The following is a 24,210-nucleotide window of genomic DNA, read 5'->3' as shown; positions in this document are numbered from 1 at the left end:
ACCCATCTTCATTCATTCATTTGTTCACATCACAAATATTGAGCCTCTGCTGTACACCAGTAATGTTTCCAGCACCAGGAAAACAGCAGTAAATAAAATATGCAAAAATTCCTGCTCTCGAGGCACATTCAAGTTCGGTGGATACAGATCAGAAGTCAGATGCACATTACTATACAGCACAGAGAGGGGAGTGGCGGGGCATCGTTTCAGGAGTCGCCATTCACAAGGGGCCCGGGGAGGGAATTCCTGGAGCGGGGCTGCCCAGAACATTCCACAGGTGTCCTGGGAGAAGGGGCTCGAGAGGTAGGGGGCGTGCACTTCAGTCTGCAAACAGGTGACCTACATTTTGGTCTAGGATTCCTTTCATTTTCTTGTTCTGGATCATTATTTACCAACATTCAAGGGCACCTGTCCTTCAACAAGCAGTAGTGAGAAGATACAGGAGACAGGAAGCTGCGTTGCTCTGTAATTATCAATTGTGAGAATGTAAATTAAAGCTTCTGAGGAGCTTGAAGAAGCACAAACCATTTGTTCAGAAGTCCTCTTTCTCCTATAAACAGGCATATACTATTAATTTTCTTTTCAAAAAGGGAGAGGGTAAAGCTTAGCTCCATCTCGCTCAACAAAAATACCAAACAGAAATAATGAGCTTTTCATGCCTATTATTTCTCTAATCCATAAAAATGTTATGAGGTAAGTACGAGAGCTCTCAGACACTGCCAGTTTGTATGAAAAGGACTCAGGGGCTAACTCAAAAGGGTTTTCCCAGGGGGCCAAGAAGGGACAATTTGAGCATCAAAAAAAAAAAAAAAGATATCTGTAATGGAGTGAAGAATACACCAAAGAAGCTAAAATCCAAGAGTTTACATTAATTCTAGAAAAAAAAAGCCACCAGTCCTCTTCAGAGGATGTTAAGAAACCAAGTCAGCCTGAAAACTGGTGGACAGCGGGAAGGAATCAAGCAAGTGAAACATAAACTTCTAAATATACACAGATCCCAAGATCCTAGGATTTCACAATGGTTGAGATAATAACATGCCTGAAAGCATTGTGTGAACAGGAAAGAGCTGAATGAAGAAAGGTATAGCTGTTTTTCTGTTGCTGCTGCTACTAAGAAAACATTGCCCACTTTTAGTAATGCTAGTTGCTGCTAAGTCGCTTCAGTCGCGTCTGACTCTGTGCGACCCCATAGATGGCAGCCCACCAGGCTCCCCCGTCCCTGGGATTCTCCAGGCAAGGACACTGGAGTGGCTTGCCATTTCCTTCTCCAATGCATGAAAGTGAAAAGTGAAAGTGAAGTTGCTCAGTCGTGTCCAAGTCTAGCGACCCCATGGACTGCAGCCTGCCAGGCTCCTCCATCCATGGGATTTTCTAGGCAAAAGTACTGGAGTGGGGTGCCATTAAGTTAGTGAATCTAATCTCTAATAAGTACTATGTGCCAAGTACATTTCTACGTACTTAATGTTATTTTCTCCTTTAATCCTTACAACAATTCTGTGAAGCAGGTACCAATGTTTTCTAACACAGTCCTTTGGGAATAAATACTGGCCCCACCATTTGGTAACTTCTCTAGCTGGATGGCCACCACAGGTTACTTAACCTTTAATCTCTCAGTACTTCAGTTTCCACACCTATAAGGAGGAAATGGTAAGTCTCCCTACCTCCAGACCTTTTTGTAATAAGATCAGCAAGTCTAGAATGTATTTGTTTAGGTGATTATTTGATTCGTATCTATTTTGCCTTCTAGGTTGCAGGCTGTTAAGGAGGGCATCGTGCTCTATCTCCAGAACCTAGTCGAGCCATTACAAATAGTTAAAAAAAAAAAAAAAAAGTCACTCAATGTTTATTGAATAAATAAAGGAGTTTATAGCAGAACACAGCAGAGCTGAATAACTAACTGGTACAAATCTTATCCAATATCTCCAGAGTCCCAGAGGTGAAGATTTTCCCATAATTTCTCAACTATCAAGGGTCACGTCACCTTAAGTACCTCTAAGCTCTGGGGACAAGAAGCAGCCCAAGAACAATACTGCCTGAACTCCCTTGAGCTTTCAGCAATGAAGCTGCCAAACTTGGCAGCTACAGTTTAACTAGGGCAAGTTATCCATGTTTTTGTATTTTGGACACTTGCCCTTTTTCATTCAAGAAACTGTCACAATCACAGTCCCTGGTGTGTTCTCGGTTTCAGTACCCAATTACACAAGAGCTGTACCAGATAGAGGGCAGGAAAAAACACACCGCTGACTGCAATATGGAACACGACTCCTCCTGGCAGCAGAGTTGGTTATTGTTTACTGAACGCCTTTTGCAGTCACGTCGCTATGCTAATAAGTGCTTTATCTGAATGATCAACTCGTTCAGAGTCTTCCAACAGGCCTCTGACAGAAGCACGGTCATTCGTGGCTTCCCTGTGTTCCACGGTTCAGAACTGAGAACTGATTCCAAATGTATGGGAAACCAAAACCCATGCACCGACCGCTACACTACTCCGCCAAAGAGGGAGCTCGGCAAAAATAAATCAAAAAACAAAGCTGACGTTCTTTATCCTGACCTCTAAACACCAGCAGCAGGGACTTGGCAGAGTCACAAAGGATTTTTTTTTTTTTTTTTTTTTTGAGAAAGAGGAAATGCACGAACTGAAGTCACTTGCTACTTCCACAATAAATGTCACACGTCCATCCTAATTCCAACATGAACTCTACCATCTACATGAGAATGTGTCCGGGAAGTAGGTACAAACTCTCGCTCTTCCTTTTTTACCACTCAGGGAAGCAGTTCTCAGGGCAGTGTGCAGACCCCCCAGTGGTCCCTAAGACTTCTGCAGGGCATCTGTGAGGCCGAAACTATTTTCATACTAAGACATGATTTGCCTTTCTCAGTGCTGACATTGGGCTTCCCAAACAGTGCTAGTGGTAAAAAATACCCCTGCCAATACAGGAAACACAAGAGACACAGCTTCGACCCCTGGGTAGGGAAGATCTCTGGATGGAGAAGGGTGTGGCAACCCACTCCAGCATTCTTGCCTGGAGAATTCCATGGACAGAGGAGCCTGATGGGCTTCACTCCACAGGGTCGCAAAGAGTCAGACACAATTGAGTGACTCAGCACACACGCATATGTTGATATTGGCCTTGATGATACAAAAGCAAACGTGATGATACAGAGCTGACATTCTTCATCCTGACCCCTAAAGAGAGTGCCGGTGCCTGACCATGAATCTGGGCAGTAGCACCAAACTCTGCTGGTCATTAACCAGCTCTGTCGCACCACACACTTGCAGAAGGAAAAAACAGTCATTTGCACTTAAGAATGTCCCCTGATAATGCAGTAAAATCGAATAAATGTGTTAAATGTTGAGTGTGTTCTGCGGGATGAGGTTGGAATGCACCTACAACTCTGCCCTAAGAACCAAAGTGACCGGTTGTCCCCAAAAGCGTCTATACTCCTGTTTGGGCTGCTTTTTTGATAGAACATCGTTTATACTTGATGCACAGACAGACTCTGGTCATTCACTTGAGCATCTGGAAGACTGTTCCTAAGAAATTAACGAAATGAGTCTGTCCCTTCAACGAAAACAACTAAGAGTATTTGTTGCCAAGGATAAAACTCAAACCTTTAAGGGAAAACCAGAATTTTGGAATGCTTTTATCCGCCACTGTGAAGCTGACATTGTCCTAATATTTAAAGATGTTATGCCGACATTTGGAAGATCTGCATAACTCAAGAAACCGTAATTTTCTAAATGACCAATGCATGATGTTACAAAGGCACACTTGGGTAAAAAGTTCGTTCAAAAATCCAACAGGGTTTTGACAGCAGACAAAAAACTGATTAGATATTGTAACTAACCCTCAATAAACTACCACTTCAAAAAAAATAAAAAATAAAATAAACTACCACTTCTTGGGTGTTTGTGTAGTACCAAAGAAAAATATCCACAACTATTTAAATGGCTATTAAAATGCTCCTCCACTTTCTAACTATATATCTCTGTAGAGTCAGATTTTCCACACATTCTTCAACATACTGCAACAGACAATGCCAAAGCAGTTAAGAAAATCCAGCTGACAGGCTTAAAAATGGCTCATATGGTAAATTTTTGTTATGTTGTATGTAATGACCATATTCTCACAATATCAAAATCTAAACAGAAATACCAATACTGAAATCACCCATCAGCAGAGAGATGAAAATTTAGGCCCATGTGCATACACCATAGAAAATTCACTGTGTTCTTCTTTTTAAGATTATTATTCCACAGCAAAGTCCACAGGAGACACTGACCGGTATAGGTAGAAACACAATTATTTGAAGGCTGGTTAGTAGACAAGAACCCTGAAATTTCTTTACCTATTCTATTTGCTTCTTTTCAATTTTTTCCTTTCTTAGTTATCCTGCCTGAAAAGATTACTCTCCTCCCTTCATTCCACCTGCAATTCAGTGAACCATATCCTTAACTTTCTTTGCCAGAGGCTAATTTACTCAAAAGCTGGTCCTCAGGATCAACAGCTGTGTGCTCCTTCTGGAAGCCATACAATTTGGTCTGAAGGAGTCTGAATAAACTGTCATCAGGGGCTGCTTGAGCACCAACTCCACAGCTGTTCGCCGTCTCCAATCCCAGATGTCAAGTCAGATTTTCTGCTTCATCTTATCTCTGCCTCCTTGCTACTCCAGAGGCTGTTGGCTATGTGCATGCGAGTCCGCTCAAGGATGCAGGCGAGCATGGAGTTTCTGTTCAGCAGGACTTAAGAGGGGACACCAAGAGGTCAGCCATGGGCAAGCTCTACAGTAGCAAGTCATTGTTGTTCAGTCACTAAGTTGTGTCCAACTCTCTGTGACCCCATGGACTACACCAGACTTCCCTGCCCTTAACTATCTCCTGGAGTTTGCTCAATCTCATGTCCATTGAGTCAGTGCGGCCATCCAACCATCCCATCCTCTGTCACCCCCTTCTCCCGCCCTCAATCTTTCCCTGCATCAGGGTCTTCTTCAATGAGTGGCAAGGGGTTACGGGTTAGGCTGGGGACAAGCTATCAAGTGAATCCAGGGGTACAAGCAAACTGCACCCCGAACTAGTACATAGCCAGGGATCCTAGCTGTAGCTGGCAGGGAACCAGGAGCCCAGCCTCCCAGTTTGGGACAGCTGCTGGCAGAGGCTGAAGTGCTGTGTGTCTCTGCCCACTGTCAGACTGAGGAAAGACCCCAAACAGGGTCTAGACAGGAACTCTCCCAAGTGACACCAGCACACGGTGAAGGAGTCAGTCACCGAAACGGCCAGTGGGTGACCATCTCTCCCATGCACATTAACAGATCTTTCCCCGAGCTGCTCCACAAGTCCAAAGCTTGGTTTGGAGGGAAAGTCTTATTTTGTTTAGCTTATAACAATGCAATATTGTTGGTATTCCCTCTACAAATACACAACTGTTGGTGTAGATTTAGGGTGACTGAGCACCTTCATCTTCCTAGATCAATAGCTAAGGCGGGAAAATAAGATGTCTGTAGGTATTTTCTGAGTTTCACTTCCTTTGTGACTCTGCCTATGAGAGGAAAAACTGTTAACAACTGACAATATTCCTCTTTTTCGCTTGTGGCCCAAGACGGAACACAACAGCCAGTATCCTCCTGGGCCCAGTGGAGTGGAAGGACACTTCTTCCCATCACTCAAATCAGACTATTTCTTCCTAATCTTTAATAATAATTGCCCCTCACTTCCTGGATCATTTTCAAATCCTAGTCTTCTGCTGAAAATTCTTTCAACCTTCTCTCTCAGTAACTGGCCACACTCTCTAAAATTTCACACACACACACAAACACACACACTCTCCATAGTCTCCTTCCTGCTGTATGTCTTCTCCTTAGAACTGAACACAAAACAAACTTTTACAAAGAAGAAATTTTTGTGTTCTGTTCACTGCTGTATCCGCAGCACCTAGAAATGTGCCCCAGACAAAATGCTGAATGAATGAATGGACAAGCCAGGGCTTCCTGGCCTATTTCATATTCTACAACTTGATCCTGCATTTTCCATTTACACCACAGATTTTTTCAAAGGCCTCTCACCCATTCCTGATGCCAAACGATACCCACATCAATTCCAGAAACCTGAAAAGCCTCTCAAACAATCAAGCCCCATGCCTGTCCCCGTCCTCTGTTTAAATGTGGCTGTGGTCCAATCCAGTTGATCTGACTGCTGCTCACATCGGTCGCCTCATCTCCACTGCCATTCTTGTTACCTTGGTCCAGGCCACCAAGGATTTACTGCGACGGCTCACTAATCTCCAACCCACACTCCCTAGAACTGAAAGGGTAAACTTTCTAAAACTGCAAGTTAGAGCACCTAAGCTTCCTGCCTAAAGCCCATCATGGCCCCCCATTACCTACAGGACTGAACCCAAACTCCTTCCCAGGTAATCACAGCTTCCCTTGTCCTGATGAACTACTTAAACTGCCCAGTCTGCCAAGAAATGTAACCCCAAGCCTTTGCCCAGGCTTCCCTGATAGCTCAGATGGTAAAAGAATCTGCCTGCACTGTGGTAGACCTGGGTTCGATCCCTGGGTTGGGAAGATCCCTGGAGGAGGGCATGGGAACCCACTCCGGTATTCTTGCCTGGAGAATCCCTATAGACAGAGGAGCCTGGCGGGCTGCACTCCATGGGGTCGCAAAGAGTCGGACACGACTGAGCAACTAAGCACAGCACAACAAGCCTTTGCCCACGCTTTCCCCACTGCACTGAATGTTCTTTTATCCCCTAGAGAGCCACTGCTTGACCTGAAGACCCACCCCAGGCGCGTGCACTTCTCTATCGCATTCCCAACTCTGTGGACTCGAAGAACTTTTACAATCTGCAAGCTCACCCAGCTCAGGAACCATCACAACTCCACCTGTGTGTCCACAGGGCCAGGTGCCATGAGAGAACAATAAAGATGTTCGAGGGGTGAGTGACAGTGCAGAAATAACGACAGTCCACTTTCCACAAAGCCCATTCAGACAAACTACCTCCCACACTGCCAGGCTAGCACTAGAACCCCCAGTTTATTCCACGGATCTTCATTTCTACAGAGTCCTCGACTGGGTATTTTTAGCCCCAATATCAGAAAAGGGGATGAGAAGAAAAGCTATGCATTCAGCATTGCATAGAGAAAAATACCTGCCACAAACCCAAAGATGGGCTAAAAGGAATCTTATGTATATAACCTTAACTCCTTTTGTGGAAAGGGTCTTCTACAAACTATGCTAACATCTCAGCTGAGTAGATTTGTACAGCGTCAGGAGAAGTGAACTGTGCAGTTTAAAAAAAAAAAAGAGGTCAGGAAGTTGTGTAGACATTCTCTATTACTGGGGTCCTGTCCAGAGGGTTTCAAAATGAGCTGAATAAAGCAAAAATCATGGTCTCAGGGAAACTGTTAAAGAAGAGAATATTATATTTTAAAAAATCACCAGTTTGGCTAAGGCTTCTATCTTTCCCCATCCTCCATCTAGTGCTAAAATCTTCCCTTATAAATACACAGTGCACACAAATTTAAAGGAGAAATTAATTTACCAAATTTACACTATATGGGTTTTTTAAAATTCACTCTAGCTTTTTTTTTGGGGGGGTGGGGGGTGTCAGTGTCTTTGAGACCTTTGATCTGTAAGTTAAAAATAAAATTACACATAAACAAAAATGGGTACTGCCAACGAGTCAAAGACCTGGCAATTTCCAGACACAGTGATTACATCTGTCTTTATTTTTGAAATTCAAGTAATACACTGCTCAGAGCACCACTTACAAAATTGCTATCATCGTCACACTTAATCTAACATAGCACAGTGCTGCTCCATTCTCTGGAATCTGTCCCACAGTCCCTGAGGATGGAGCCGGGGACACTCAGATCCTAAAGGTATAAAAATGTCGAGCAAGGGTTGCATCTGTACCCCACTCCACGGGCATCTCCAAACTCCAGAGCAGGGGCCACCGTCCTACAGATGAAGACACTTGTCACAGTAGAATCTCAAGCCAACTGTCAACTGCAGTTTCTGACCTCATCAGGGTAGCACTGCAAGCTCTCTGCTAGTGTTAAGTCCGACTCTGTGTCTGATTCTGTGCAACCCTATGGACTGTAGCCCACCAGGCTCCTCTGTCAAGAATACTGGAGTGGGTTGCCATGCCCTCCTCCAGGGGATCTTCCCCACCCAGGGATTGAACCTGTGTCTCTGGTGTCTCCTGCATTGGCAGGAGGGCTCTTTACCTCTAATGCCACCTGGGAAGCCCCCTTCCCTGGTCTGCAGCACTGCTAACAATGCTGTGCAAAACTAACACAAAGGACAGGCAGAGAGAAATTTGAGGACAAAAGGAGAGAAAGTATTTAGCAGAAAGCAGACACAAAGCTCTCTAGGCAGAGAGAATTATCAGGTGAAAATATTCTTCTCTTCTACCCACAAATTCCTCAACTGTTAGCAAAATTAACAGAACAAAGAAAGATCAGGATAAGGATAAAGCACCCTCACCAGATAACAAATAAGTAAATGATAGGGAGAACAAAGGAAATATTAACTGAGCACACAGGCGGTGTGACGATCCATCCAGGCCCTCAAACTCAACCACTTACAAGCGCAGATTTACACCATTACTTCTCTCTCTGATTTAAGATGTTACTTCTCCTTCTGAGTACTCCCTTTCCAGGGGCTTTTCATCATGTAATTATACAATGTGGGGTACCACAAAACACAATACAGTTTTACAAATGTTGGCTTTTAAAGATCAATGGTATTGTCTCTACATACTTCCAAAATAGATGTTCCCCTTAACCTGAAGACCTTAGTAAAACAGAAGGATTTCTTTTCTTAAAGGAGGGGAGGATGTTATTTAGAATTCTTACTTTTGATCCCAGGTACTTATAAGTAATCACTTCCCAGACCTCAAAGATTTTTGCCCTAAGTGAAAAAAAGAAAATTAAAAGAAGCAACTTGGTGAAAAAACAAGAATAGCAGTAAGGAACTTAAGACAGGGAAAATCTGAGGAGCTTGGGGAGGAGGTCTAAAGACTGCTCTGGGTATATGTCCCACTTTCAAATCACCTGGTGATTTGAGAAGTTCAACATTCTAAAATGCTGCTGTCCGTAAGGTAAGACAAATACCATGATTAGAAACCATAATGAAATATATGAAAATTGAAAGCTGAAAATGCAAACATTTAAAAAAGAGACCCAGGCAAAAGGCAGTGTGCACTTGGGGGTACATAATTTCATCTAATTCTCAAGGGTCCTACAGGGCTTAGCCGACTTCTTTATTCCAGCAAAGTGAGGCCTAGAGAGGAGAAAGGCATAGAAAAATGTTTTGATGGGGCTTATGGGCAACCTAATGGATCACAAAGGCAATTTCTTATGGTGCTTCGAAGTTCTGACCACTGAAGGGCTCGGATCCCCTCACACTCATTGGACCTGCCCCAGCATCTCAGAGACATTAACAGCCGGCTGGCAGGCAACACATTTTCAAAGTTCTCCTTCCTTCTAAAGGTGTCATCTAGGTCAACACTGTCACAGTGAACAGACCTGTGATATCTGACTCACTGGGGGAAAAGTCCCACTGGCCCTGGGAGACAACTGATCTGCCTCCAGATACTGATACTGGAAAGAGATTGTTTTGTTTTTCCAACACAAATGGGATAGGGGAGGGAGATGATGAGGCAAAGAAATGCACATACCTTTCAACTGGTCAGCAACAACACTCTGGCCAAGGCGTTCAGTAACTTTCCCATCCTCCATTTCGTACCGGTCATCTAGGTATTTTGCAGTGGCCTCGGAAATGTGAACCTTGCCAGCCACTCCCAGCTGCTCCATGAGATTGGCCAAGTTCACATCATTGGACCACACGTCAAATTTAAACCTCCTCATGCCCAAGATGCCACACAGGACGGTCCCTGTGTGAACCCCAACGCGCATGTTCACCATCTCTTTCTTCTCTTGGCAGAACTGCTCAATGGCTCTTATCATGCCCAACCCCATCTCGATGCAGCAGTAGGCATGGTCGGCCCTTGGCTCAGGACACCCAGCCACACAATAGTAGCAGTCTCCCAAGGTGCTGATTTTCTCACATTTGGTCTCCTCACACAACCGGTCAAAGCGGCCGAACAGATCGTTGAGGAGACCCACCAGGGCGTGGGCAGACTTATTGGCACTCATCTTGGTGAAGCCCACGATATCTGCAAATAAAATACTGACTTCTTCGATCTGCTGCATCTTAAACGGGCGGAAGGCGATAGGGGCTTTCTGGATGGAAGACTTCTTCTTCCTGTTCTTGGGGCTGGAGGTGGCGTGCCTTTTGACAGAATTCTCGCTCTCCTCATCCCCCTGTTTCATCAAGTCATCAGCTATGATTCTTGGCATCACAGAATGAATCATCCTCTCTTTCAGGGCCTTTTCCACTTCCAGATCCTTTCCGTGCATAATAGACTGGCCCACCTTGAGGAAGGTGCTCCTGGATCTCACCTGGGACATGATGAACAGGTGGATCCCGATGGCGTGGATGCAGAGGTGGAGCAGGGCCCGGCTCAGCAGCTCCCAGTGCAGAGCCTCCGCTCCAGGTGAGGCAAAGCAGGCTTCATCTTGGAAGTGGTAGCCAAAGGTCTCAAAAAGAACAGAATAGGCCACTCCCAAAATCAAGCTCAAGTACAAAGGTAAGTGCATGACGGTGTAGAGCAAAAAGAGCACTTCGATGCACATGGAAAAGCTCCCCACTTGAGATAAGCAAGTGTCTGTGGGCCTGGCAGCCCGAGTATGATTGAAGTTGTCAACTCGTCCTGAGAGGGGCGTCAAAACCTGAAACTGGGCAGCCAGGGTCAGGGCGAATACCAGGAGGGTGAGAACCAGCGAAGTCCACACGTAATGGCGGGCGTACAACTTGGTGAAGGTAAACAGAAAAAAGCCCACACACACCACGAGGAAGCACAGAGCAGGGGCTACCATGACAATCAGTTTCGATTTCATGTGGACCCCAAAATAGATGCTCCAGAGAAGGCAGGCGAAGCCGATGTAGAAGAGCGCATACCGGAAGCGGCGCTGGGTCTGCGGGAAGCAACGCTCCATGCAAGCCTCCTCCAGGTTCACAGAGTCAAACTTGGGGTCCCACCACCGGCTGGAGGCCCGTTCGAACAGCTGGGGCAGCTTCTTCCTCCTGCGCAGGCGGCCTCCCGCGCCCATTCTTCGGGGGACCCCTCCGGAGTCCCCGGAGCTGCTGCAGCTGGAGGAGATGCTGTACTTGCAGTGCTTCGGGTGGCTGTTGGAGGACGGCTGCTTGGGGTTGATCCTGACCCGCACGCTGTTGCTGTCTCCGCTGGAGTCACAGCTCACCTCGGTGCTGTGGTGCTGCAGCAGCTGCTGGTGGGGCGGGGAAGCCATGTTGCCGAGCTCGGAACCCTGCCGGCCGGGGTCACCGGGACCTGTCGGCGAGACAGCCAGAGTCAGTCCGGGGTCTGTTCCTGCAGGAACGCGCACCTGAAGGCCACCAGCCCTACCGGCTTCTTCAGCGGGGGCCCCGGCGGTCTACTGGGAAAGCCACCGTCTGCTCACGACGACTGGGGAATGTCTGAGTGCTGCTCCACCGTCCCTCCCTCGAGGCCGACCGCAGCCACCCGGCCGGACCAGGAGCGCCTGGGGGTCCGCGGGCGGCCGCCCCCGCACCCGTCCAGCGCCACCCGAGCCCGCGGCGCGTTTCCTCCGCGCGCACTCGCCTGCTCCGCAGCCCGCTCCTGAGGGAAGTCCAGCCGAGCCTTCTCACGCCGCGGGCCGCTCTCGCAAACACAGATCTCCCGGCTGCGGCCGCCGGCCCCTCATGCTGCGCACCGAGCGGCGCCTCAGCCGCGTCAAGGCCGGCGGCCGGACCCCCGCCCCCGCCCCCCGCGCGGCGGCCCCGAGGGCGGCGGGCCGGCGGGCGGCGAGGCCCGGCGCCCCGCGCGAGTTTGCGGAGCCCGCGGCGCTGCAGCCGCCCCCGTCGGCGCGGCCCGTCTAGCGGGGCCTGACCCGGCCACGCCGCCCCTCCCGGCCTCCGGGGCCGACGCGGCGGGCGGGGATGCCCCGCGCCCCGGAGCCGCCGGGCGCCGAACGCAGGGCGCGGCGGGCGCGGGCCCCTCAGCCGGCGGCCCGTGCGCGGCACTGCCGCAGAGCCCGCTCCCGCGACGCCGACCCGGGACGCCCGCCCGCCGCCTGGGGCCGCCTCCTGAGCTAGAGATGCCGCTCCGGCCGCGGCCGCCGCCGAGCCCCGCGCAGCCGCTGCCTCATGTCGGAAGAGCCGCCGCCGCTGCCGCTGCCGCCGCCGCCACCATCTCCGGCCCCCTCCCCCTCCCGCTGTCACTGACAGACTCGCGCCCGCGCCGCCCCTCGCCCCGCCGCAGCGCGCACGCGCGGCCCGCGCACGCCGCCGCCAGATCCGGGGCACGCGCACGGTGCGCGCGCCGGGACGACAGGGCTGCGGGACAGAGGCGGGCCGTGTGCTGAGGCCCCGCCCTCCGCCCTGCGCCCGGGGCCGCGCCGCGCCCTGACCGCGGGCTGCGCGCGATGCGGGGATTACGGACGCCGCTGAGAGACCGCCGTTCCTCGCAGGTCGGCCCCCAGACCCTCTCGGGGAAACCTGAGGGCATCTACTAGTTAAGGAGCTGCTGAGGTGCGACGTTTGGGACGTGGAAATGTTTGCCCTCCCGCTCAACACACCTTGTTTATAAATGGAAGTTTGCGACTATTGCCTGTGCCTAAAGGGAGGCTTCCCTTTCTTCATAAGCCATGAGCAAGTGTCACCCGAGACTCGAGACCTGAGCGTGTTTGTGGCGACCATCGCGGTGCAGTCCGAGCCCCAGCCTCTGCTGGCCAGACAGAGCCTCAAGGAGGCCGTGGTTGACCCTGGAAAGCTGGTGCCACTGAGACGCAGCTTCTGCAGCCCCAGGGAGGGTTTCCCTTCCCGTCCTTGGGTCGTCTTCCCCTCCTCCTGGACAACTGTTTTTCCGTTTCCACAGAGGAAGTTTTCAAAGCAAAAGTGACCTGGTGAGTGCTGTCTGCAAGGTGAAATACAGCCCTCTGCTTCCCAGGGCACCAGTCCTGACTTTGTCATCCACACACCTCACAGTACCTCCTGCCAGTCACCAGGGTCTGCGACCACTTTGCCTCACCAGGTTTCACTGCTAAATTAGAAAATAAAGTAAAATGCCGTTTGTCTGCATGGTGGAATATTATTTGGCCGTGAAAAGGGGGTGGTGGGCTGATTCACTGCTGTAACCTGGGTAAATCTTGAAAACATGATGCTAAGTGAAAAAAGCCCATCAGTAAAGACTTCATATTGTACAATTCCAGTGTATGAGATGTCCAGAATAGCAAATCCAAAGAGACAGAAAGCAGATTAGTGATTGTTGGGGATTGGTGGTGATGAGAATGTTCCGGAACTACATGGAGGTGGCAGTCACACAATACTGTGAAAGTACTCAATGCCACTGAATTGTACACTTTGAAATGGTTCAAACGGTAGATTTTATCTTATGTGTATTTTATCACAATAAAGGAAAAAGAAAAACAAAAAGTAACACAGTAACTTTGCTGTGGTATTTCTGCGAAGAGTGAGTAACCATCTAATCATGAGAAAACATCAGACAAACCCCACCTGAGAAGTGTTTCTCCCAAGTTATTGACCAGCACACACAGAAAGATGTTGACATCAGCAAACACCAAAATACACTGTCACAAGTCACAGAAAACTAAGGGATACAACAACTCAATGGGATGTAGGATCCTGATTTGGAATCCAGAATAGAAAATGCCGTCTTAGGGAAACTTGAATAAGGTCTGTAGTTTGGTTAATGGCATTGAGTTGTGAGATGTTGATTTCCTGGTTTGGATCATTGTACTAATATGATCGCATGTGTGTGTGCTCAGTCGCTTCCAACTCTTTGCAATCCTATGGACTGTAGCCCACCAGGCTCATCTGTCCATGGAACTCTCTGGGCAAGAATACTGGAGTGGGTTGCCACGTCCTCCTCCGGGGGATCTTCCCAATCCTGGGTCTTCTGAGTCTCCTGCACTGCAGGAGGATTCTTAACTGCTAAGCCACCAGGGAAGCCACTAATTTGATTAGGTACCATGGTAACATTAGGGGAAGATTGGGTGTAAGGTATAGAAAAACTCTAGTACTTTTTGCAACTTCAAAATTGTTTCAAAAATAAAAGTCATAAAAAATTACAAATAAAACCTTTATTGAGCTTCAGTGATGTGCCAGGCACTCTCACATATTCCATTTTTTGCAGATGAAAAAAATTGAAGTTCAGAAGAGCAGTCAGTGAAATAAGCGTAGGAAACTTACATTGAGCGAATGTGGCGTAAGTACCAGAAACCACTGGATGCTTTCACTTGTGACCTTTTTGGTCCTCACCACAACCCTCTGAGGTAGATATTATTGTCCCTATTTTAGAGATGTGAAACTGGGAGCTGGAAAGTAACATGCTCAAAGTCAGACAATGGGCTAGGGACAGAGTTCAGATTGAAAATCAGAGTCCTGTGGCCAAGAAGCTCTGAGCAGCCAGGCAGCACTCTCTGTGAGCTTCCAGGTAGCCCCCTTTAACCACCCCGCTGCCTCCTCTGTTGACCGACTTAGCTGGACAGGAAGCCCTGGGAGACAGTGCTAACTGTGCACTACCGCGCCCCATGCAGTGCTATCCCATGCTCCCCATTTCTGATTTCCTTCAACAATCTGAAAGTTGGCCTATCTGCGCTTTTCCTCCTCGCTGCAAATCATTTCAGTCCACACACTGTTGCTGGTGACTTTGACATTGTAAATCAGTCATGTCGGGTTTTTAGACACAGGAAATGGTCATACCCACCTTCTCTTTTGTTTGTCTTCTGGAAGCCATTAGGCAACATTCCCTGCTGTTGAAACCTATAAATTGCTAGAGCATCCTCAATTTCCAGGTTAGGTCTTGAGTCATTCCATAAACGCTTGAGATTGGGGACAATGTGCCTGGCATTATGTGTTAGGTCCTGGGTGTATAATGGTACCCATCTTCCCCCGTGGCTGAGCTGGTAAAGACTCCACCTGCAGTGCAGGAAACAAAGGAGACGTGGGTTTGATCCCTGGGTTGGGAAGATCCCCTGGAGAAGGAAAAGACAATACACTCCAGTATTCTTGCCTGGACAATCCCATGGAGGAAGGAGCCTGGCAAAGTACAATTCATGGGGTCACAAAAGAGCTGGACACAACTTAGGGACTAAACAATAACAAGCAAGTTTCTTTAAGTACATTTTAAATCCTGGAAACATTAAAAGCTTAGAAACCATCTTTTCCTCTTTACTTGAGTTACACGAAGGCATAAAGATATGAGGTATAAACGCATCAAGACACAGATAAACACCATGTGAATCATAATACAAACATCTTGGGTTCATGAAATGACTCTATGAAGAGTCATTAGCAAGAGGCTGGTGCCCAGGGCAGCAAGCAAACCCAGTATAGGGCTACACGGAGCAGAGATCACAGTTTCCTGAGATTCAGGGAGGTCAGGGACAGAATGCTAGTTCCCAAGGCCCAGGCAGCCTTGCCAGGACAGAATAAAACCTCATTCCTGGGCTGCTCAAGTATTCCGAGAAGGCGGAAGTCCTGTTATTGCCTGTGCTCCAGCTACAGGGCCCTGCGGGGAAGAGGGGCCAACCTTACTCGACTCAGTGGCTCAGAGCTGGTCTTCCTTCTGACACTTTATCAGCTGAGCCTGTGGTCACAGTGCCATTTGCAGGACTGTGGTCTGGCCTCTGCCCCACCAGAAACGGTGGCCATGCAGGGGTGCCCCGGCTGCTAAGACAGAGAGCTGGTAGGTCTGCTCCCTCCCTGGCTCAAAGTGGAGTCAGAGAGGCCTGGCCACAGGCAGTTCTGAACTTTAGTACTTCAGAAACCTGCTGCCTGCTCCCAACAAGTAGGGGAATGGGGGAAGGCATGGGGGAGGAAGGGATATTCCTTGAGGACCTGCAAGTCCCAGTGGGGCTGAGGGAAGAGGCCCGAGTCTCTTGAGGATTCTGGGAGAGGCAGCAGGATGGTGTGAGGCCAAAGCAGTGGGCTCTGCAGTGGGACTGCCTGACTTCAAACCCCAGCCCCACAGTTTGCTGTGCAACCCTGGGCTAGTTACTTAACCTCTAGGAACCTGAAGGCCCTGCTCTATAAACTGAGGCTCAAAATAGAACATACTTCATACAGTTACTATGAGGATTAAATCATACAAGCCAAAGAAAGCACTTTATGCAACAACTGGTATGTCAGCCAGTTCGCACCAGCACCATCAGAGATCAGCCTTGCAGGAGGGCGTGAGGGTTACTTTCATGTGTCGACCTGTCTAGGTCATAGCGCTCAGTTATTGGTCAGACATCACTCTAGATGTTGCTGTGCAGGCATTTCTCAGACATGCTTAGTAACATTTAAATTCATAGCCTCTGAGTCAGGCAGACCACCTTCCCTAATGTGGGTGGGCCTCACCCAATCAGTTGCCAGCCTTCAGAGAAGAGACCAAGGTCCCGTGAAGGGGAGGGAATTCTGCCTTCAGACTGCAATGTCCACCTATCTGACTTTCCAGTTGCTGCCTCCCCCATGGATTTCCAACTTTCCAGTGCCCACCACCTCCCTCTGTAAACACACATTCCACTGCCTGTTTCTCACAAGACCCCAACTGACATACCAACACTGAGTCTTCCAACCCGTGTGCGTGGCCAGGGGACTGGGAAGCCTCCTTGTGCAGGAGGAGGCCTCGCTCCATCACAGGAGAGAAAAGGACGTCCTAGCCAAGGAGGTGCCTGCTCCACCAGGGGCTTCAAGGGATGGGAGGCGAATGTCACCACCTCACAGAGGAGCCTGAAGCTCTGGGCTGAGGGACTTGTTCATGGCCACCAGCTAGGAACAGAGCTGCTGGGCTTGAGCCCAGATCTGCCTGCCTCACCAACTGCAGGGCTTCTCCCATCAACCAAGTGAACGGCATCCATGGGGGGAGGAGAGGATTTAGCATGTCAGGGAAGGGGGTGGAGGGCAGGGCAGGGATGTGGGGAACAGATAGAGGGTTAGAGAAACCACAGGAACCCAAACCAGGAAGACAGGGAGGGTGAGGCCAGCTCTGCTTTAGAGGGCTGACTGCATTTGATTTAAAGATGTCTGTTTGGACTCAGTGTCCACTCTCCCCTGGGTCTCCAGCCTGCTGCCTGCCCTGCAAACTTCAGGTTTGCCAGCCCTCAAAATCATGTGAGCCAATTCCTTAGAATAAATATCTGTGGATGGATGGACAGGTGGAGAAATAGTTAGATGGACTGAAGGGTGGATGGACCTAGATACACAGATATGTGACTGAGCACAAGCACAAGGAAGGATGGATAGATCTGGATCTGTCCATTTACCTTACCTATCTACCTACCCATCTATTCATCCATCTGCTATATGCATGATTCTGTTGGTTCCATTTCTCTGGGGAACTCTGCCAGTGGGATCAGCAGAACCAGGGCCCAGGAGCTTTAAGGACAAATGTCCCAGAGAGAGGCCTGAGCAGGTGGTCTGTGCCCAGGAGGTTGAGCAGGCCAGCTGGGCAGGGCAGAGGGGGCGTGAGGCAATTAAGCGGGACAGCCAGGGTGGGGGCGTGCTGAGGGGAGGTGTGTGGGTGTGGCAGCAGCCCTGGCCGAAGCAGCCACACACAGAGCCCATCAGCAGACACCTCCCCACCCCATATAGATCTGCTTTCATGGGTGGAGCCAGGGCGGCTGCAGAAAAGTGCTTGGGAAGAGAAAGGAGCCTACCTCTCCCGTCCAATGATGTCACCATATAGATGATGGGACCAATGATGTCACCTATAGATGCAGACACATCCCTGCCTGAGGGCATCAGGGCTCAAAGTCAGGAAGAGGCAGAACAGCTTGGGAGGCAAGTCTGGGAGGCTCTCTTTGGAATCTGGGCGCAGCTGCCAGGCATGAGATCGGCATCCAAGAAGGGACTCTCTGCACGTTGTTGAAGCTCAGGCGATTCCGAAGGTAGGGGCTGGCGTGAGAGAACAGCCTCCTGTCGACAGAGGCTCCAAAAGGCCAGCAGTGGGAGCTGGTTTCACCAGAGCCCTGCTCACAGCCTGGGGCAGAGACACCATCCCCACCAGATGCACTAAAAGCCGACCCTGGTTACACAGGGCAGCTGGACAGACCTCACGGCCCATTCATGAGAGAAAATGGTATGGTGGCAAAGTGGGGTCCGTCAGTGCCAGAAGTTCCTCTGTTCTTTATTAAAAGGGTTCCTGTGGCTGGCTGGACTTCCCTGGTGGTCCAGCGGTTAAGAGTCCACCTGCCAATGCAGGGGACACAGGTTGGATCCCTGGTCCTGGAAGATCCCACATGCCTTGGAGCAACTAAGCCCGTGTGCCACTGTTGAGCCTTAGCTCTAGAGCCTGGGAGCTGCAATTACTGAGCCCTCGTGCAGCAACCACTGAAGCCCGAGCACTCTAGAGTCTGTGCTCCACAACAAGAGAAACCACCCCGATGAGAAGCCCGTGCACCGCCACTAGAGAGTACACCCCGCTTTCTGAAACTAGGGAAAGCCCACGCAGCCAAGACCCAGTGCAGCCAAAAATAAACGTTCAAAGGCATTCTGCTGGGAATGGACGCTCTGCCTGCTCTTTCTAATAACTGCTGTAATATCATGTGCTTGCACCATTCTTTCTCCCAACAGTATAAACGCCGAGAGAGGACAAGCACAGAGCAGGTCACCAAGCACAATGGTTTAGAATGTCAGGGCCCGAATTTTGTTTCTACATGGAGGCCCAGTGACACTGCGAAAAATGCTCCTGCTCCAAACATCTAACAAGAAATATTTTTTTATTCCAGTAAGAAAAAAAACACAAAACTTAACCGTTTTAACCACTTTTCAGAATACAATTCGATGACATTGAGTACATTCATATTATTGTGCAACCATGACCACCCTCCAGCTCCAGAATTTGCTCCTCTTCCCAGAGTAAAACTCTGTCCCCATTAAACACTAAGCCCCAGTTTCCTTCCTGTCCCCAGTCCCTGGGAACCTCTATTCTACTTTCTGTCTCAATGAATATGACTGTTCTAGGTGCCCCACCTAAGAAGAATCATTCAAGAGTTTTTTTCTCCTTTCGTGTCTGGCTTATTTCACTTGGTATAATGTCTTCAAGGTACACCTATGCTGTAGCACAAGTCAGAATTTCATTCCTTTTTAGGGCCGAATAACATTGCATTGTTTGTATGTACCACATTAATTCAATGTACCGTACTTTGGAAATTAATCGCTTATTGTTTGCAAATATTTTCTCCCATTCCTTAGATTGTCTTTTCATTTTGCTTACAGTTCTGTTTGTTGTGCAAAAGCTTTTTAAATGTCAATGTATTTTTTTAAACTTTCAGCAAACTAGGAATGGAAAGAAACTTCCTTAACCCAATAAAAAGTACCTACAACAAAAAAATCTATAGCAAACCTAATATATAACAGTAAAATGTTCAAAGTAACATGTTAAACAAGATTTTTGTCAGAAAGGACAAAAATCTTTCTCTGCTTCTTTTCAACTTTATTCAGTGTATTCCAGCCTGTGTAATAAAGCACTTAGAAAAACAAAAGGTATAAGATTGAAAAGGAAGAAACAAGCCTGTCAGTCAGCCATTCACAAATCTGTAGTCAGCACCTACTCTGTGCCACACACTGTTGTAGATGCTGGCAACTTAATAGTGGGGGGAAAGAGACAAAATTCCTAACCTTATGGAATGTATATTTAAGTCACAGGTGGGGAAAAGCCAGACAATGAGCAAAACAAATAAAGAAAATTTTGTAGTCTTCTAAAAGGTGGTGAGTGTGCTATGGAGAAAAATAAAAGTGGAAGTGGGCTGGCCGGGCTGTGAGTTGGACTAGCTCAAGGAACACAACTGGGTTCCTCATCTGTGGGGAAGGCAACCCTGAGATTACACATAAGGGGTGCTGGTCAAGAAATTACAGGATTGTTGCAATTTTTTAACAGGGTGACCAGGGTAGGTCTCACCGAGAGAGGCATGTTTGGGTAAAGATTTGAATGTAAGGAGTGAATTGTGGGGCTTTCTGGGAAGCAGTGTCCTAGACAGAAGGACGAATCAGCGGTAGGAATTGCTGGAGATGGGAGCCCGTCTGGTGGGTCCTAGGAACAGAAAGGAGGCCCAGGGGAGTTAGCCAGGGAGACAGTCCCAGGAGGTGAACTCAGAAAGGTCACGGGGATTACAAGCCACCATAATGACTTGAGTTTGTTCTCTGAGCAGGATGGAGATCTGGAGAATTCTGTAAAGAATTGAGAGGAGTTATGTAATTCGTCTTACATTTTTACAAAAGGATCCCTCTACTCATGTGTTGGGTGTGGATTATAAGAAAGGGCAGAGGCAGGAAACCCAACTAAAAGGCTATTTCAATGGCCCAGGTGTGAAATGACAGTCGTTCAGCCCAGTATAGTAGCAGTGGACAGAGTTAAAAGTGGTAAGGTTCAGGACTTCCCTGGTGGTCCAGTGGTTAAAACTTCGCCTCCCAATGCTGGGGATGCAGGTTCTATCCCTGGTCAGGGAGCTAAGATTCTACACGCCAGGTGGCCAAAAAACCAAAACATAAAAAAATATTGCAACAAATTCAATAAAGACTTTAAGAAAAAATGGTCCACATCCAAAAATCTTCAGAAAAAAAAAAAAAAAGTGGTGAGATTCTACATACATTCTTAAAGTATAGCCAACAGGACATGCTCGTGGATCTGATCAGGAATATGAAAGAAAAAGATGTCAAGCTAACTTCAAGGCTATCAGCCTGAGCAACTGATGGGAGGAGCTAACCATGTAACTCTTTGCAACCCTATGGATTGTAGCCCACCAGGCTCCTCTGTCCATGGGATTCTCCCATGGAGTAGTTTGCCATTCCCTTCTCCAGGAGATCTTCCCGACCCAGGGATCGAACTCCAATATCCTGCATTGCAGGCAGATTCTTTATCATCTGAACCACCAGAGAAGCTCTGGTGATAGAGAAGACATTTCTGTAAAAGGGGCGGGGGGGCTCGACCCTGGTTGCTTCCACTGTTCCCATGAAAGTGAAGGGCTGCAGACACTTAAAAACTCTCTATCTCAATATTTACACCCAGCAGTGATCTGCCAGCCACATGGCATTAAGTGCGGGTATAATGGACTCCCCAGGCAGCCCCTTGATTTGCATTGATCAGAAGTTAACTGGCACCCAGCAGGCAGCCTGCTTGCTCAAGTCAGGAGCAAATCCCATTCATATGTCAGACCACTAGTAAGAGTAGAAAGAAGTGATTACCACCATGTGAGGTTTCCTTGGTGAAAGCAGATGTAATTTTGGGCTTTCTTCTCATTGGCAACACTGCTTTGACAATGGTTTATTCTGAAAGATTATTGTGAGTCTTGGAATAACCACAGAATACCCAGGACACTTTTAAATTCTTTGTCTGATCGTCGTGTCAAAAAGCCCAGTGAGCAATTCCTCAGATCAGCTTGACTCCCAGGGTTATTCAGGGAAAGTTTTACTGAGTCCCTATCATGTGCTTCCATATTTTGAACTGAGTTATAGCGGGTGGTGGAGAATGCATCACGATACCAATCCACTCACTGTGTGATTATCAACACTTCCTTAACACAACATCAAAATATCACACTTTTACATTTAAATGATTCTATTTATAGCCAAATGCTGCTGTCCATTGTGCTCATCTATTGGGTGTGGCCAGAGCCTTTCATGTCTGCTGTGCTATATACATCAATGGGCACTTTTCTCAAAAACTCATAATCCAGGAACCGAGGTAGCAGCTTAGAGCCATGTTCATCATTACATACACAGACTGTTAGAAGATGAGTGAGCTACAAGACTTCCCTGATGGTCCGGTGGCTGAAACTCTGCACTCCCAATGCAAGAGGCCCAAGTTGGATCCTTGGTGAGGGAACAAGATCCCACATGCCTCAAGTAAGAGTTTGCATGACACAACTAAACATACCACATGTGGCAACGAAGAGCCCACGTGTGGCAACTTAAGACAGAGCACAGCCAAATAAATATATTGTTTTAAGAAAATGAACCAGCTAGGGTTTTTGTTTTTTTGTTTTTTGGCTAGTTTTTTAAAAAACTATATTGGTCAATGCCAACAGAAAAGTCACTTGGACCTTAGTTCTCTCCCCTTTCTTTACCAGGTGATCAGTTTGGGTTGTCAAAAAGTGTCCACCCCTCTGTTATCTGTGTTCAAGGAGAGAAAGTCTCACCTTTCAGTCTAGAAAACTCCCATTCAGGCAGCTGGTCCTTGGCTGGAAGCAGGGCTAGAAAATGCACACACAGAAGGAGGGAAACTAGTTGGTAGAGAAAAGCCAGGCAGCCCACCTCTGTGTGCGCAGTTTATTCCAAGACAAGGGGTTGGTCCAATACCTTGGAGTCCCGAACACACCTTCCCACCCCTGGGACAGGGACGTAGGACAACCCCCCAAAGCTGGGCCTATGCGAAGCTGAAGCACATGACGTCAGGCTGTCCCTTTTCTTTCTGTGTGCCTGTCTCCCTCAGTGAATGGACCCCACTTTGGCTAGACCCAGCCAGCAGACCCCACCAGAGCTGAGATGAAATCTCAGCTCTGAAAACTGCCACATGAGCCCTTGGGCAAGTCGTTATTTACCTCTCTGAATCTCAAATTCCTCTTCTGTAAAATGAGGATAAGCTCTGCCTTGTCCCGCTCACAGAGTTTTATGTGACCCAAGAGGAAAAAGTAAATGAGAAAATGCTGTGTATACAATGATGAAAATAGACTGGGAAAAACGCAGCATTATTCTTGTTAGTCTCAGCTCTGCTCCTGACAGTGGACACTTGTCACTCTTGGACAAGTGACCTAAGATCTTTAAGTCTAAGTCTCACCTTTTTTTTTAATGTTTATTTATTTGTTTTATTGTTTGTATGGCTGCTCCCTGTCTTCCTTGTGGCACAAAGGATCTTCCATCTCCACTTCGGCAAGTGGGATCTTTAGTTGAGACATGTGGGATCTAGTTTACCCACCAGGCATCGAACCCAGGCCCCCTGCATTGGGAGCAGAGTCGCAGCCACTGCACCACCAGGGGAGTTCCTAAGTCTCCTCATCTTTAAGTCAGGGAAAAGACTACCTGCCTCAGACAGTTAAAATAGGGTATCAGATACATACATTCATAGGTGACGAAAACTATAGTGTTATTGTTATAAAACAATAAAAGTTATCAAATTGTTTGCATTGGAAAAGATCCTTTGGAGAATACTTCTGTTAAAAGTAAATGAAAGGGACTTCCCTGGTGGTCCAGTGGTTGAGACTCTGTTCCCAGTGCAGAGGGTCCAGTTTCGATCCCTGATCGGGGAACTAGATCCCCCATGCTGCAACTAAGATCCAGCGCAGCCAAATAAATGAACAATTATTTTTAAAAAGTAAATGAAGGACTTCCCTGATGATGGAGTGGATAAGAATCCACCTGCCAATGCAGAAGACATGGGTTTGGTCCCTGGTCCAGGAAGATTTCACGTGCTGTGGAGCAACTAAGCCTATGAGTCACAGCTACTAAGCCTGTGCTCTAGAGCCTGGGAGCTGCAACTGCGGGGTCCACGCTCCACTGCTGCTGAAGGCCGTGCGCCCTAGAGCCTGTGCTCCACAAGAGAAACCTTCACAATGAGAAGCCCGCACACCACAGCGAGGAGTGGCCCCTGCTCGCCAAAACCAGAGAAAGCCCTCTCAAAGCAGTGAGGACCCAGCACACCAAAAATAAAAAATAAGTAAATAAAAGCCTTAAAAAAAAAAGTAAATGAACACGACAGAAGCAGTACAGGCTTATAACGTGAAACTTAAAAAATATTACAAACCAGAAAGCAAACTGACAATACTGTGGTCCGCCGTCTATACTCATAATTGAAGGAAATGCTGAATATCCATTAGGAGTTAATAAAAATAGAGACGTAATTTTTTCCCATCCGAACAAAGCCCATAAAGATGGGTATAAAATGTGCGGTTCCTGGTATACAGTAGGTGCTCAATAAGGGTTAGTTATTATAATTATTAGTGGACTGCCTGGGAATGGGCTTCCCTGGTGGCTCAGGTGGTATAGAATCCACCTAGAATGCGGGAGACTTGGGTTGAATCCCTGGGTTGGAAAGATCCCCTGGAGGAGGGCATGGCAACCCATTCCAGTTTTCTTGCCTGGAGAATCCCATGGACAGAGGAGCC

The 24,210-nt window shown here is 48.0% G+C and overlaps 1 protein-coding gene across 2 annotated transcripts in view; it reads right to left on the bottom strand.

Moving 5' to 3' along the window:
* Positions 1–11,822, bottom strand: part of ADCY9 (adenylate cyclase 9) — a 111,474-nt gene extending 99,652 nt beyond the window's left edge. For both annotated transcript variants that reach the window (XM_027528205.1, XM_027528206.1), the window contains exons 1-2: positions 11,709–11,822; positions 9,684–11,417 (exon numbers count right to left, since the gene is read on the bottom strand). In XM_027528205.1, coding sequence (XP_027384006.1) covers positions 9,684–11,376 — 1,693 coding nt within the window. In that variant the 5' untranslated portion in view covers positions 11,377–11,417; positions 11,709–11,822. The remainder of the gene's footprint in view (positions 1–9,683; positions 11,418–11,708) is intronic.
* Positions 11,823–24,210: the final 12,388 nt, after the last annotated feature.

This window comes from Bos indicus x Bos taurus, chromosome 25, assembly GCF_003369695.1.
Source record: "Bos indicus x Bos taurus breed Angus x Brahman F1 hybrid chromosome 25, Bos_hybrid_MaternalHap_v2.0, whole genome shotgun sequence".
NCBI lineage: Eukaryota > Metazoa > Chordata > Mammalia > Artiodactyla > Bovidae > Bos > Bos indicus x Bos taurus.
The sequence above is the reverse complement of the archived record's forward strand: the minus strand, read 5'-3'. Positions and strand labels throughout refer to the sequence as shown.